The sequence below is a fragment of the Cyprinus carpio genome, chromosome B18 (assembly GCF_018340385.1).
Source record: "Cyprinus carpio isolate SPL01 chromosome B18, ASM1834038v1, whole genome shotgun sequence".
NCBI classification, from domain to species: Eukaryota; Metazoa; Chordata; class Actinopteri; order Cypriniformes; family Cyprinidae; genus Cyprinus; species Cyprinus carpio.
In genome coordinates, this window is record NC_056614.1 from 19,871,600 (window position 1) to 19,886,317 (window position 14,718).

Genomic DNA, 14,718 nt, shown 5'->3' on the forward strand with positions numbered 1-14,718 from the left:
TAATAATTAAAATAAAAAAAAATAATGTGTAATTTATTTTACAATTTAAATAAAAAATATACATACATAATAATACACAATAATAATAAACAAAATGTATATAATACAATTAAAAGGTTCAGGGTTAGTAAGATTTGTTTTAATTTATCATCAAAGACACATTACATTGATCAAAACTGACAGTAAAACATTTATAATGAATTAAAAAATTATCATGATTCATACAAAAAACTATTTTTAACATTGATAATAATAATAATAATAATAAAAACAACATTATTAAATCAACATATTTAAATGATTTCTAAAGGATCATGTGACAATGAAGAGAAATGATGTTGAAAATTCAGCTTTGCCATTAGAGAAAGGAATTTTAAAATATATTAAAATATATAGTTATTTCAAACTGTAATAATATTTTAAAATATTGCAATTTTTACTGTATTTTTAATCATATAAACCTTACCAACACCAACCTTTTAGACTGTAGTGTGTGTATATGGAAATGTAATGATTTTGGAGTTAAATCTGACCTGACTAACATATCGTTAACTGTCAGTTCTTGCTTTACTTTGTGCTGCTGAAGCCTCTGAAACGTGAAACGTCTGCTTTCATTGTTGTAATGGACTGTGTCTACAGAAGGAGATTAAAACGAGCAAATGTGGAAACTCAATCCATCATTTCCCTGTCCCTGCGTCAGGCTCCTCTCTACCGCCCACCTGAACGTCCCCATTCTGACCAAGAACACCCCGGATTCCCGCAGTTATCAATGTGACATCCTGTACCATATCATTAATGTATGGGATTTCGATTAATGGAGGGATACAGGTATTCTGCAGGCTTAGTCTCTCATATATAATCCAGTCTCCTCCACAACCTTGAATATTTCATACCGAGTCTCTTTCACTGCTGACACCAACTGATTATGCAGCCTTGTAAAGTGCAGTACTGTTAAGTTCAGGACTGTGGGACAGAGTGCAGTATGAACCCCTTCTGATCATTTGAAGCTGACTTTATTAGTAGTAATGGTCATTCACTTTCTTCTGTCACACACGCTCAGTACAGAAACTGGAAACGATGGAATTTGGTTTTTCAATTTTACACCCCACTACACTGGTCACACAAGCAATTTACATGTAATTTCAAATATGCAATCATGCATCATATGTTATTAAATCAAGTATGTCGCTGGAGCTCTGCAAAGATAAAAAATCCAGCAAAAAACAAACAAAAAACATTCAACAAGCAATACAGATATTCTTACATAACATGCTGACAATGTGGTATTCACACAACAGGATACGAGGACAAAATAAATAAAGGACAAAAATACAGAGTATTGTTTGGATATCATATTTTATGTTTTTATTTTTACATGGATTATTTTATATAGTAACATCCCAGTCATTTAATGTGTGTGCGAACTCACACAAACACACATATACATATATCCCGTACATAATGCCATAACATCCTGAAAAAGTAATAATTATGTTCATAATGCTGTAGAAATAATGACAAGTAAAGATTATTTGTCATGTCACTTTTAAAGGCACCTTCTTGACCTGAATGACAAAAATGTTCAGACCATTAAGGCAACATTAAATGATCATTATCACACGACATTAAACACATAATAGAGCGTTATCTTGCTCATCAGTGCGATTTCCTCACTGATGATGGGAGAATTACAAAGCTTGGCAAAGCTATTTACTGCAGCAGTCATGTGCAACTAACAAAACACTGAAAACTGGAAACAAACAGACACAGCAGAAACATATCCATGAAGTCTTTGGATTACAATTATTATTATTTTTTGGTGAAAGTGAGGTATTAAAGGGGTTATCGGATGCTACATGCACTTTTACAAGTTGTTTGAACTGAAATGTGTGTTGGCAGTGTGTGCACACAACCACCCTATAATGAAAAAAAAATCCACCCAGAATTTTTTTTTTTTTTAAATCTTGTTAAATCATTTGCCCTTTCTCAATTCGAGCCAATCTCAGATGCCTGTCTGTTTGACATCACAAAAACAGGCCCCTCCCACAATAGTTTGATTGACAGTAGCATTTCAGCACCGACTGGACTGTCATCAGTCCGCCATTGTTTCATTGTTTTTACTGTTCCTAAGAAAATTTAAATGAAAAAGCGATAATCTTAACTGATAATACTCCCAAAATGTCTCCTGAGTTATGAAAGCACAACCTCTGATCAATAAATCTTTCCTCTTAAGGAGTGTATTGGTGTGAGTCAGGACAAAAAAAAAATAAAAAATACCATCAACACAACCATTCAAAAGTTTGAGGATGGTAGGATAAATAATATTATGAATTTTCAGCAGCCATTATTCCAGTATTCAGTGTCACATGACCAGAAATCATTCTTATATGCTACATTTGGTGCTCAAAAGACATTTCTTCTTATCCAAAAACAACAACAAAAAAAAGGACCCCAAACTTTTGAATGGAACTTTTTAACATACACTTATATCATTACACAATATTGTTTTTACACAATATTAACTTAAAATGTACAAAAGTACATATTTCCATAAGATTTTCAAACATATGTATTGCATAGAACAGCATTAATGCAATGTATTTTATTCGGAAGAGAGTGGGCTCACACATCCTGTGACTAAATATGTTGGTGGTTTTGACCTTTGCTGGGGTCAGATATGTTGATATGTCGGTTAACAGCACAACAGAACAAATATTTATCACACACAAAGTCTTAGCACAATGAGAGCTAAAGCCAATAAAGCTGCCCATGCACGGAGTAAACAGCTGAGGCTTTGTGACCATCTGTAATAACCAACGGCTAAACTTTGACGATCAACTAATGCTAAAGGAGCCAACGGGCTTAATCAGTCCATGGACATGTTGAAATCCCTACGGTTAAACATGGGCAGAAAGAAAGCCAAAACTGAGATGGAATCTGAAAGTGCTTTTTTAAGGCTACATCTATAGCCCTCCCTGAGCAGCCTGGGACTATAGTGGGATTTAAAGTTATAGTGACCTTTTCTTTGCGGTGATAAATAGCACAAAACTCAGTGCTGGTGTGAGTGGTAACTTAATAGAGTGGAACTATTTTATGATGAGGTCTCCTCATATCTGATCAACCGCAGAAGCATCTGAGTTGATGCGACTGCATTTTTTTCTCACCGGTCCCATCAACTTAGACATAAAAACAGTCTAAATGTCAATATTTGTGAATAGGCTGCCCTTCATCTTGGTGTGACATGCATGGATAAACATGGATGATATATGACTGGTTGAGGCACAGTATTCATTGTCATAGTGGACTATGAACCCAATGGCTCAAAGATGTCCATCATTGGCTTTGTGTGGTTACTACGAACTGCAACTGCTTTTTCATTGGAACATTACACATTTTTAATTCTACTTTTCTAAACCAAAAACCATGGATAAAAAAACATATTTTACAAAACACTGGCATTAACAGTACACTAAAATTACCTGAAATTAATGGGAAAAGGGACTTTACTTTTGATCTTTATTAACCAAACAGAACAAATCTGTCTTTTTTCTCATTTGCATTGCAATCATACATGATAAATCAGTTGTGCATTATATATTTATGGCATTATATATTTATGGCATGGCCTTGTGCATTTCCACTGATATGGTTTGGTAATTAAAGTTAGGTAATCATTCATCAGCAACTAGTTTTGACTCAAAGGCTTAGATTTAAAAGTATAACATTAATCTGCTGCTTAAAATATGGATTTGTGTGTGCAACTATACAAGTAACAATGATTTAAGTGCTTTAAAATGAAAAAAAAAAAAAGGAACACAAATTGTAAAAAAAGTGAGCTAGCAGTTTGAATCCAGGATGTGGCAGACACATTTGGCACATGCATTTCCCAGCACTTAAAGAAAACTAAGAGCATATTGGCTCTCACAAAAGCTAGCAAAATACAAATAATCTAAAAAAAATAAAGTGAAGGGGCATTCATTTGTCAGCTTGTAGTGAATCTGTTGGCTGGACTTAAATGTTTTTATTTTTTTCTTGGTTGATTTAAAAAAGGTAAAAAGATGTCTAACCTGTGCATATAAGGCCTGTTCACTTTTCTTTGAATGAAAAACTTGGTGTTTGGTAAGATGTGACTAACTGACAGAGGCCAATTTTTTTTTTTTTTTAAATAAATAAATAAAAATAAATAAAATAAAATCCCTGAATGCATTTGTTGAATTAAAAAATCTAAAAAATCTATCTATCTATCTATCTATCTATCTATCTATCTATCTATCTATCTATCTATCTATCTATCTATCTATCTATCTATCTATCTATCTATCTATCTATCTAGCAGGGTTCAACAGACTGAAACCAAATTGAAAATCTGGGATGCAAAATCAAATCAAATTAAAAATAAATTTAATAGAAGTTTTAGGATTAAAAAAAGGAAACCAAGAAGTATTGCAACTAATAAATCTAATACAACTAAATGGTTTTTTTTTCCTCCAAATAAATTAACATTTTCAATGTAACTTTTCACTCAAATTTTCATGCTAATAAGGCACTTTCTAATAAAAACATTAGATAAAATAAGAAATAAGTATATTATTAAATATAAACATTAAATTTAATTTATATTAAATGAGAGAAAAGCAAAATAGAACTATTTTCACCAGCAATTTCAGACTTTTGAACCCCACTGTGTATTATTATTATTATTTTTTTTTTTGGAAAAGTAAAAGCATGTAGTTTTGCAGGTAAGTAGCACATAGAATGTCCTAATTTAGGAGTGTTGATCACCATCATTATTGTAGTGATCTCAGCCCAGTTTGATTCTGGTGTCCTGGCTGTAGTAGCCCACCTGGAGCAGAATGGCAATGTCAATTAAGATCTGTACTGCACCACAGACCACGAACTGGGTGGGGCTTTCATTGATCATGAAATACGTGGTCTTAAAGATGTCACCAGCTGTCCATAAAAGCACCATCTTTACGCTGAAAAAAAGGGAAAGAGACAGAGAAATGGAACATTATATTGAAACATTCAGAAATATATATATATATATATATATATATATATATATATATATATATATAAAAATATAAACATATGAAAAATCTCTCAGAAGTTGCAAAGATCCCATTCAGCTATAAAGCTCGGATAAATGAACCCCACTCAAAACCTTTGAAAGGCGTCACTAATACATCAGACTAATGTATTGTACAATGTCCTGTCCTCCCACTTGATAAAGTCATACATCTGTATATCTCACACATTTAAGTCTCTGAAGTCTTGTGCAATTGAGTGCAGTGGGGAGCAGCTTTCAGCTACACTTAATTTAATTCAGAGGAGGATGCAATTATTTATATAAAATTTATATAAAATTGTGAAGGGGTGAGGAAACAGGTAGACTCCAATTATCAAACCTAAAGGGATAGTTCAACCAAAAATGAAAATTACCCCATGATTTACTCACCAAAAGAAATCCTAGGTGTATAAGACTTCCTTCCTTCAGACGAATACAAAGTTATATTAAAGGGGTGGTTCACTGTTTTTTTTCTAGGCTTGATTGTGTTTATGGGGTGCAGCCTAACGTGTTTAAACAAAAACAACAACAACAACAAAAAAAAACATTATTTTTCACATAATTTACCTTTATTCCACACCGCTCTGTTCCTACTCTGATAAACGCACTGATTTTTTTTTGTTTTTATGTGTTCTGTCTCTTAGATGTGGGAAGTGTTCTCTGATTGGTTAGCTAGCCCAGTGTGTTGTGATTGGCTAAACCGCCTCTAGTGCACATCTAAACGTCCCGCCCCGGAGAGCGTGATTTCACCAAGTACAAAATGTTCCTGGATCAACATCCTTGTTGATCCTGGAACAACATTTCAATCAACCAATGAGAATTGAGGGATTATTTTTGCAGGAAATATCTGTTTTAGGTTTCTGATCGGGGTTAGGTACTTCTACACTCTTTTTAATCAGCTATAATTTCACACTGATTTTAGGAATAAATTATGGGTAGGGGTAGGTTTTGGGGTAGGGATTGGGTTAAGTTTATATTTTTGGACAGTAATGTTGATCCAGGATCAACAAAAGATGTTGATCCTGGAACATGTCTTACTTGGCAAAATCACGGCAACCATCCCGCCCCTCACCTCAGCAGCATGTGCTCCAGTTGTATTATAAACAATGGCGTCGTTAATATCGCATATCAACAGTTAGCGGAAGCTAGAGATTACTTTTTACAATTTTTAAATATGGATATTTTTCGCATCACTTTGCTGATTTCCTTTATTAAATCCCCCGGAGCCACGTGGAGCACTTGTTATGATGGATGGATGGACGGATGCACTCTTTTGGGCTTCAAAATCTCGACCCCTATTCACTGCCATTATAAAGCTTGAAGGACCCAGGACATTTTTTATATAACTTCTATTGTATTTGTCTGAAAGAATAAAGTTATAAACACATGAGAGTGAGTAAATCATGGGGTAATATTCATTTTTGGGTGAACTATCCTTAAAGTCCAACTGAAATCAAAATTGACCATATTTACTTTGTTTGCCTAAATTGATCGTTTTGTGGTGAACAATTCATCCATGCAAGTCAATCCACACACAAAAAATGTTTGGCTTCGTAATCTTTAATCAAAATCTGAAAATGCCCCTCCCCTCTGCATTGGAGGACCTCCCCTGATGACGTAGGTTTGACGGTTTGGGTGACTGCTTAGCATCCATAAACACGCCCCTCCAACTGACAGTAGACAGGCTGCCTGTGTGTTTGCTAGCATTGACAGCGCGTGAAAGGAGAGATGGCGAGGAGGTGCGTTTTTGGTTCTAGATCCAATCAGGTGCTAGATGGAAAATAAAGCCATGCCCACTATTTTTCCTCATTTAGTATTTCGTTTCTCTTGGAAATACGTCACAACACTGGAGAAAAGTCGTTTGCAACTTCCGGTTCACGCAGACTTTAAGGTATATTATGGCTCATAGAAGCTATATACGGATACATTTATGCATTATATGCAGAAAATTTACATTTAAATGTCAATTTGACCTTTAAGTGTAAACTTTAACCTTTAACTGAGGTTAAGAGATGGAACAGTCAGACAGGAACAGTGGATCCTGGGACATGGACCGAGCCATCTTCAGGATGCTTTGGGGATCACCAAAGCACAATATTTTGTAAATGTCAATTCTTTTTCTTTTTTTAAAAAGTTTAGCTGTAAAAACTTCCAAGAAGCAGCAAAGGATAGACACTGCATTCTCAGCGGTATTTATGCTGAATGAGTTCATTCATTTCATTCAAGTGTAAAGAGGGAAAAAAAAGGTGGTCTAAAGATGAGAACAGACTATACATCAGCTGTCACAGACAGAGAGGAATGAGCATTGGACTTTTCGTGCTCATGGCAATTGCCCCGACAAGAGAAATTAGTCTTTCACACAACGTGGGGCAGCAGAAGCAGACATCTACAGTAATGAAATGGTCCATTCTGGCTAGCTGTCTACTATATGTTGCAAACCCACCCATCTCAACATGACATTGATTATTGTACATTACGTTCTTTCTTATCACTGCCTGTGCACTGTTTTGGTGTCACAGGAAGATTGTGAATGAGGATGTAGGAACATCTGCTGGCAGAAGATGCAATGTTCGCTAACAACAGTGTGAAATATCATCATTTATCTAGCTCTTAGATATTTTACAGTGCTAAAATGTCCTGTTATGGAACTTTCCATACTAAATCAAATAGATTAGGCACTTTATCTTCATAGTCCTGGAGCACTTGCTGATAGTTGGTTCTCCAAACAACCTAAAAAAAAAGTGTCATGGAGGTGAATGAGGTATAACGATAAACTGGAAAGGGGCAATAGGGATCCTGAAAGTTATACTTTCCATTTGAAAAACTTTTCATAAAATGGAAATGTTTCATAGCCAGAAATCTCCATTAAAACATCCTGCTTAATGTGCTTTGAGAGGAAATGTGTCCTCTATGTCTGATCTCAAAGTTATACCCCTCATTCCTCTCCTCCTTCATTCGTCTTTTACATTAGTTTACTCTAGAGACCATCTTGAAACATCATTAATGGGGATGAAACATTAATGAGGTAATTAAAGGGGGGTGGGTAATCTGTACAAGAGCAATGATAACAGTGACTCCACACTAAAAACCACTTAATGGTTCTCCATCTTCCGCCCAGAGAACACAAACTCTTTCAATTGTTCCCAAACATTAATTCAAACAAACACTCCCTTTCCCGCTCACTAAAACAAACCACTATCTTTTTCCCTCCTCCCCTTCAAGCCCTATGCGGATTGATAGCAGATGAAAGAAATGCTCAGGAAACAGCAAGCAGCGCTTCAGGCCCTGTGAGAGAGGTAGAAGTGATTATTGCATTGATTAGGAGAACTGAGGCCACGGTTACAGCACTCCCAGTCCACACTGAACAGCCCTGCACTCAACCCTGACAAGCCTTCAATTGATCCTCTTCAACTTGACACTCTCATCTCTACATAGCAGAGCTAGTAAAGAAAGAAAGAAAGAAAGAAAGAAAGAAAGAAAGATTATATTAGCCAAAAATTAAAGAAAAGACAGACAGATCAATATACATAAGGATTGACAGAGTGGTAGACAGAATGTTACCATCCTAAACAGACAGATAAAAAGTTAAGAACAGACATATAAAATGAGGAAAAGAGTGTTAGAACACAAAGAAGGATTGGAGGACAAACTGTATGATCAAGAGAACCATGGACAAATGAAAATGAAAGAATTATTGAAAGAACATTAGAATCACTGATAGAACTAAAAGGGATAGACAGAATGATAGAACAATAGGAAGAATGATAGAAAGAACAGCAGAATGATAAAACTCTAGAAAGAACTATAAATGGAATTACATAATGCCAGATAAAAGAACAGCCAGAATGAAAGATTATATAGAATTTATAGAATGATATATAGAATGATAGAGACACAAAAAGATAGAATGATAGAGTGATAGAACATTAGATAGAATAATGGAATGATGGAACAACAGAAAAATTGAGAAAAGACAATGATATAAAAATAGAGAGAAATAGATAGAACAGACAGACAGACAGGTGGATAGATAGATAGATAGATAGGTAGATAGATAGATAGATAGATAGATAGATAGATAGATAGATAGATAGATAGATGACATATAGAATTATAGAATGATAGCTGCAACGATATATAAAATGATAGAAAGAACGACAGACCAGCAGACAAACAGAATGGTAGTTAGAACAATAGATAGAATGATACAACTCCTTGTATAACTGGTCTGTTGGTCTGGTGAAGCAGACCCCATGTCAATAGTTAAAGGTCTGTCTACTGAAGGCTAGAGACACCAGACATATGCAACGCAAAGACAAGACTACCGGGCCTCTGAAGAGATTTCAGTTTTGACATTTGGCAGAGACATCTAAGAAGGGGCAACATTCTGAAGATCTGCTCCAGACAGATGTATTGACACACAGGCTTCTTCCTTTGTCTCTCTGGTTTCTCTCTACTCAATTCACAGTGATGGAGTGATAAACCGTGACCAGCGAGTAGCCTCTGAAAGAGGCACCAGAACTCTCTCATAAACACCCTCACTCACTACAAATGTCCACAAAGGGACTGAAGAGAAACAGAAACTTGGTGTGCTTCTAGTCGCTCTTCACCTATGGAAACCAAAGACAAGCAAAAACAAAACCTTGACAATCCATCAGGGAAAGCATTGATGGGCTGAAGGTAATGTAAGCTCTTCAAAACTTTGGCACATTTGAAGACAGGTGAATTCAAATGGTCGGTGAGAGAAAAGACAGGCCATCCTCAACAAAAAGAATATGAAATATGTATGTAGATCGATCTATCCGGCTCAAACGCAAGAGAGTTTGCACCCTTCCTAAAACCGAAGATCAGTCTCCACCACACAAAAAAAGAAAAAACACAGAAAAACCTACAAGAGGAAAAAGTGATTAAAGACATTAAAGGTCTCAAATCAAATTATGTTTATGCACCATATGGCAACCAAACAAGCTCACACAGATCACTATCTTACAAACAAAGCTTAGCCAATCAAAATAGTCAGAAAATACATTCAGCACAGCAGCGACATGCTTTGGATGGAAGTAGAATGTTCAAGCGGCCTTTTAAATCAGTAGAGTTGGACATTATAACATCCCCCGTGATATATTTCTACTTCTGTATACACAAACCCATTAAGAGCGATGCTAATATCATACAAATTGGCATGTCAACCAGAAAAAACGATGCCTTTCTCTTTCGTTCCCTCCAGAACGCCGGCACTCTGCTCTCTAGTATATTTCTTGTTCCTCACCCCCCTCCTCCGCTGTGCTTTGCCCTGGAGGGAATGTGAATAATTCTGTTGCGGTACTGGTCCTGGCAAGCCGTGGCTGCTAGCGACTCCTCTAATTCAATCACACGGCTCAGTCTGATCAATGGGGACTGTGCAGGATGCTAGCATACCTCAGCTCACCTTGGGTCATGTGGGGATCCACTCCATTGGCTTTTTCTTCTCTAATTAACCCAGACATGACAGCCAACAACTGTGAGGGGAACAACTCTACTGATAAAGTTCTGTATGTTTGCGTGCCTCTAAGCGATATCAACTCAAAGATCGAAATGTGTCCAGACATACCTTGCTAATATGTGCTGAGGTGAAACATCACTTTCGGGTATCAGAAATTCAATGGCTATGTTTAGAATAGAATACTTCTATTTCTGGAGTATGAATCATGAACTCTCAATGCAATATGAGGGATGCAATATATATTCACAACATATTGGTTATCAGACATATTTTTCGATTTAACAGTAGCAGCCCATATTGGTTATTTAATTTTTAATTATTTTTTTTGGTCTGCTTATAAGATTTAGATAACTCTTCCCATTATGAAAAGGCTAATTTAAAGAGACAACAACTGATTTTGGCCAACATATTACTAAAAATGCATTTTTCTTTTAAAGATGCATATTTTCATGGGTTGCTGTGTGCGTGTTACAGCAGAACTATGTAAATTTGTGAATAAAATTGGTTTAGATTAGATTTGCAATATCCACGTGGAAATAATTATTATTGGCTCATCAGATTGCAGTTATTGCCATTTATTCAGTATTGTGCATCCCATATATTCAGGGAATAATTGAGCTACACTACCATTCAAAAACTTGGATTTATTTATTTAAAGAAATTAATAAAAAAAAAAGAAATGTAAAGACAAAATAAAAAGAAAACATTGTAAATATGGTAAATAAAGATTTGCCATCACAGGAATCAATTTTTGAAATATATTAAAATAGAAAAATATTTTAAACCTTTTTCTGACCACAAACCTGTACACTGCAAAACATATTTACATCAGTATCTTCACTTGGTTTGCAGTAAAATTATCTAATAAAAAATCCTAAAACTACACAGATTTACTTGCAAAGCAAACATAAGACGACTTGTTTTTACTGTAGATATATATTGAATGCTCAAAATAAGAAAAAAGGGGGTTAGAAAATTATCCCAATAGGATAAGAAATTTAATAAATGTATTTAAAATATATACAATATTTACAAGATATATACAAGAGAACAAGGATTAGTGTACTACATTTGACTAAATGCACAATATACAACCAGCATACAGTACAATGATTTTTAAACGTCCTTCTAGATTAATTTATTGGACTAAGTTATAACACTTTCCACAAAACAGGATTAAACATAAAATATTGAAATTAAAAATGGTAATTAACTGCCAAATTTAATATTCAATGAAGATGTCTAAGACAACAATGTAATAATTGAAAAGTTTAAAAAAGATTATCATTGAATAATGGATCACATATTAAATTTTCAAACAAAACAACAGTAAGTAGAATACAATGTATACTTTCTAGTATTCCATTCTAAACGTATAGTAGCTTGTTGGCAAGTAAGAAAAAGAAATGGCATCCCTCTGTTTTGTTGACTTGTTTTAGGTTAATAAAGCATTTCTTTTACTCTGCTTGTGTCCATTTTCATGGATTTTGCTTTGCTAGCTATGATAAATTAGTTTTTGCCACCTGGGTGTATCACTGAGCACCATTTGAAGCGAATATAAGGTAGATCGCATGCACAAACAGACCACAGAAAGACAAATAGCTCCCACCATGTGTCATAACAGCAGCCACAACAAATCAGAAGCGCATCTATGCTAGCAAGGACACCTTCCTTTCCCCAGATACCCTGTATAGCTAAGTTATATCCACTGCTTCCTTATTTTTATAAATACGGGAAACGTGTCCTATGAGCATGAAACTCCCAGGGGTAATCAGGGCCGATCAGGGCTCTGTGTGAGCAGCGAGGCCCATGGCGAAGCTTGGTCTCGTGGGAGAATCTGGCTGTGTGTCTCTGCTTGTTAGGGAGACAGATTACAGTGCACTCGGCTTCATCAACACAGCAGGGTCCTGATGCTAACTACGCTCTTGACTTAGCATGGAGCCTAAACCCCAGAAACTGGTTTCAGCCGACATTAGAGATGAGTGGCTCAAACTTTTTTTGTTAACTTTTTAACATTTTAGAGCTCTTGTGGAGGCACCTGAGCTGGGAGAATTGAAAGACAGTGACAGTGCAGTGATGCTTGCTGTGCAATCTGAGTATTTGGGACTTATTCAATTAGACAAAATATATAACGTGAGTTTGAATTAAAGAACTGCTTGGAAATGCCTCTTAATTTCGGTTTCTTTTTCAGTCTTACAATACAAAGATGCTGCAGGTTATTTGTTGGATCTAATACAGAAGTGACATATGCAACAAGTGCAGCTGTGATGCAACATTTAATTTAAGCAAAATCAAGTCTAAAATCTCAGTTTACCTAAAACTTCAACACCATTGTGTTGATAATCTGCCTTAGACTCATATTGCCATTGACTTGACCCAACACTGATGCCATTATTGAAAAAATTGCATACTGAATTATGGACACTCTTCTGTTTTACCTTTATATGCATAATACATTTTTGCTAAAACAGCACATTATGAAGAGTCAGCGTCTAAAACCATATCTTACATTACTGGAGCAGCTAAGCAAGCATTGGAAAATCAGAAAAGTTCCATTTTCATCAAGAATGATATCTATATAGATAACAATCATGTATATCAGCATCCACACCAAAAACGTTTTATTTTAAGCACCAGCTGTAGTTTTTTTTTTTGTTAGCTGCTTTAAATGCTTGAGCTCTTTAAAGCTCTGTGAACTCTGATTGGCTGCCAATGTTCATAAGCTGGAAAAAAAATACTTCCACTATTATTACATTCCTCTGTTATTGTTATAATTGTTTTAATTGTGGTGTGGACTATCCTATTGTCACCGAATTAGATTCTAAATATTAGAATGATTATTAAAAGTTTATAGTTATAGTTATCAGTATCAGTCTCGGTGTGAATGGCCCTTTACTCCAACAACCTGCATCTAAGGTCTTTGCTTGCATCAGACAAGATGTTTTAAAATGAGGATAATGAGTGAGATTCTGTGTTGGAGACTATGCTTTAGGAGAAAAAGGGGTTCACGGGGTGAGACTCCATGTATGCTGGTTCGTTAAGTCTCTATAATTAGAACAATCATCAAAGAGTCCACACCAAGGCTAAAGACGATAGCCATTTGGAATATAATTCAAACTGAATGTGGTTGTCAGATACGCATACAGGATGGTGTGAGAAAAAAAGAAAAAAAAACCTTAGATAAAATAGGTTGAGCTCCTTTTGCTCACATGTGTCAACAGAGCCCCCAGGGTACAAAATCTGAAATGAAAAAGATCAGGAATCAATTTCTGTAAAAATACAAATGTGAACACACTGAAAACAGCCCCTGTCAAGAATTCTGAGGGCCTTTCAGAACTTGAAAAATGGGGTAAAGCCTCATGGGAGAAGGGAGTCAGCGTGTTGCTGGATACCCGGTCCATTAATGTCAGTCACAGTCTAAGACACACATTGCCCTGCTGTTCCTCACTTCATCCTGTTCTTATATCTTTGTTTCCACTAGAGCAACATGAATTTAAACAGCAGTAGAAATGGACACAGAATCAACGAGAAGTTCAAACGAGGAGAAAGAAGGTCAACAAGAGATGGGAGCTTTCAGAGAACAGCAAGGGGAGATGGGCCATTTCAGTCCTTCAGGTTCAATAAATGTCTGGCTCAAGGGCACAGCGTTGGACCCTCCCAGCTTCACTGGCCCGTATTAAGGACAGTAGGAGGGCATGGATGGTTGGTCTTGTTAAAGACAGGTCTGCATGTGTCATTGAGCTACTGATGTGGAGTCTATCACAATACCTTGTAAAACTCTCTCTACAAGGGCACAGCAACACAAACACAAGCTCTGCTCCACAACCTAGTGAGCTGCAAAGCTAGACAGCATTTTACAAAGAGTGCCTATATTGACATTTTTGCAAAATTCCAAAAATGTTGCTGCAGATACAATTTACTGCAGCTTCCATATTGAATGAACAGTTGAAAAAAAAAAAACTTTTCACACAAAATTTTTTATAGAAGCAGATAAAATGTTAACAAAGAATTAAGTATGGTTCCTTGCTCAATACTATGCTATGACCTTAAACACTGTTACCAAAGTGCATGGTTTGACGTTTGTATAACATAACCAGATCCACATACTGTATATGGCTTTTCTGACAGCAAACTTGCTCGGTAGCACACCTGGTAGAACATTACACTC

The 14,718-nt window shown here is 35.7% G+C and overlaps 1 protein-coding gene across 2 annotated transcripts in view; it reads right to left on the reverse strand.

The window, feature by feature from the left end:
• Window positions 1-493: 493 nt before the first annotated feature.
• Window positions 494-14,718, reverse strand: part of si:dkey-246g23.2 (solute carrier family 66 member 2) — a 45,669-nt gene continuing 31,444 nt past the window's right edge. Inside the window, exon 5 of one of the 2 annotated variants that reach the window (XM_019122101.2) lies at window positions 494-4,976. In XM_019122101.2, the coding sequence (XP_018977646.2) occupies window positions 4,802-4,976 (175 nt within the window). In that variant the 3' untranslated portion in view covers window positions 494-4,801. Of the gene's footprint in view, window positions 4,977-11,526; window positions 13,791-14,718 lie in introns of those variants that run through there. The other variant, XM_042744278.1, reaches the window with a different exon arrangement.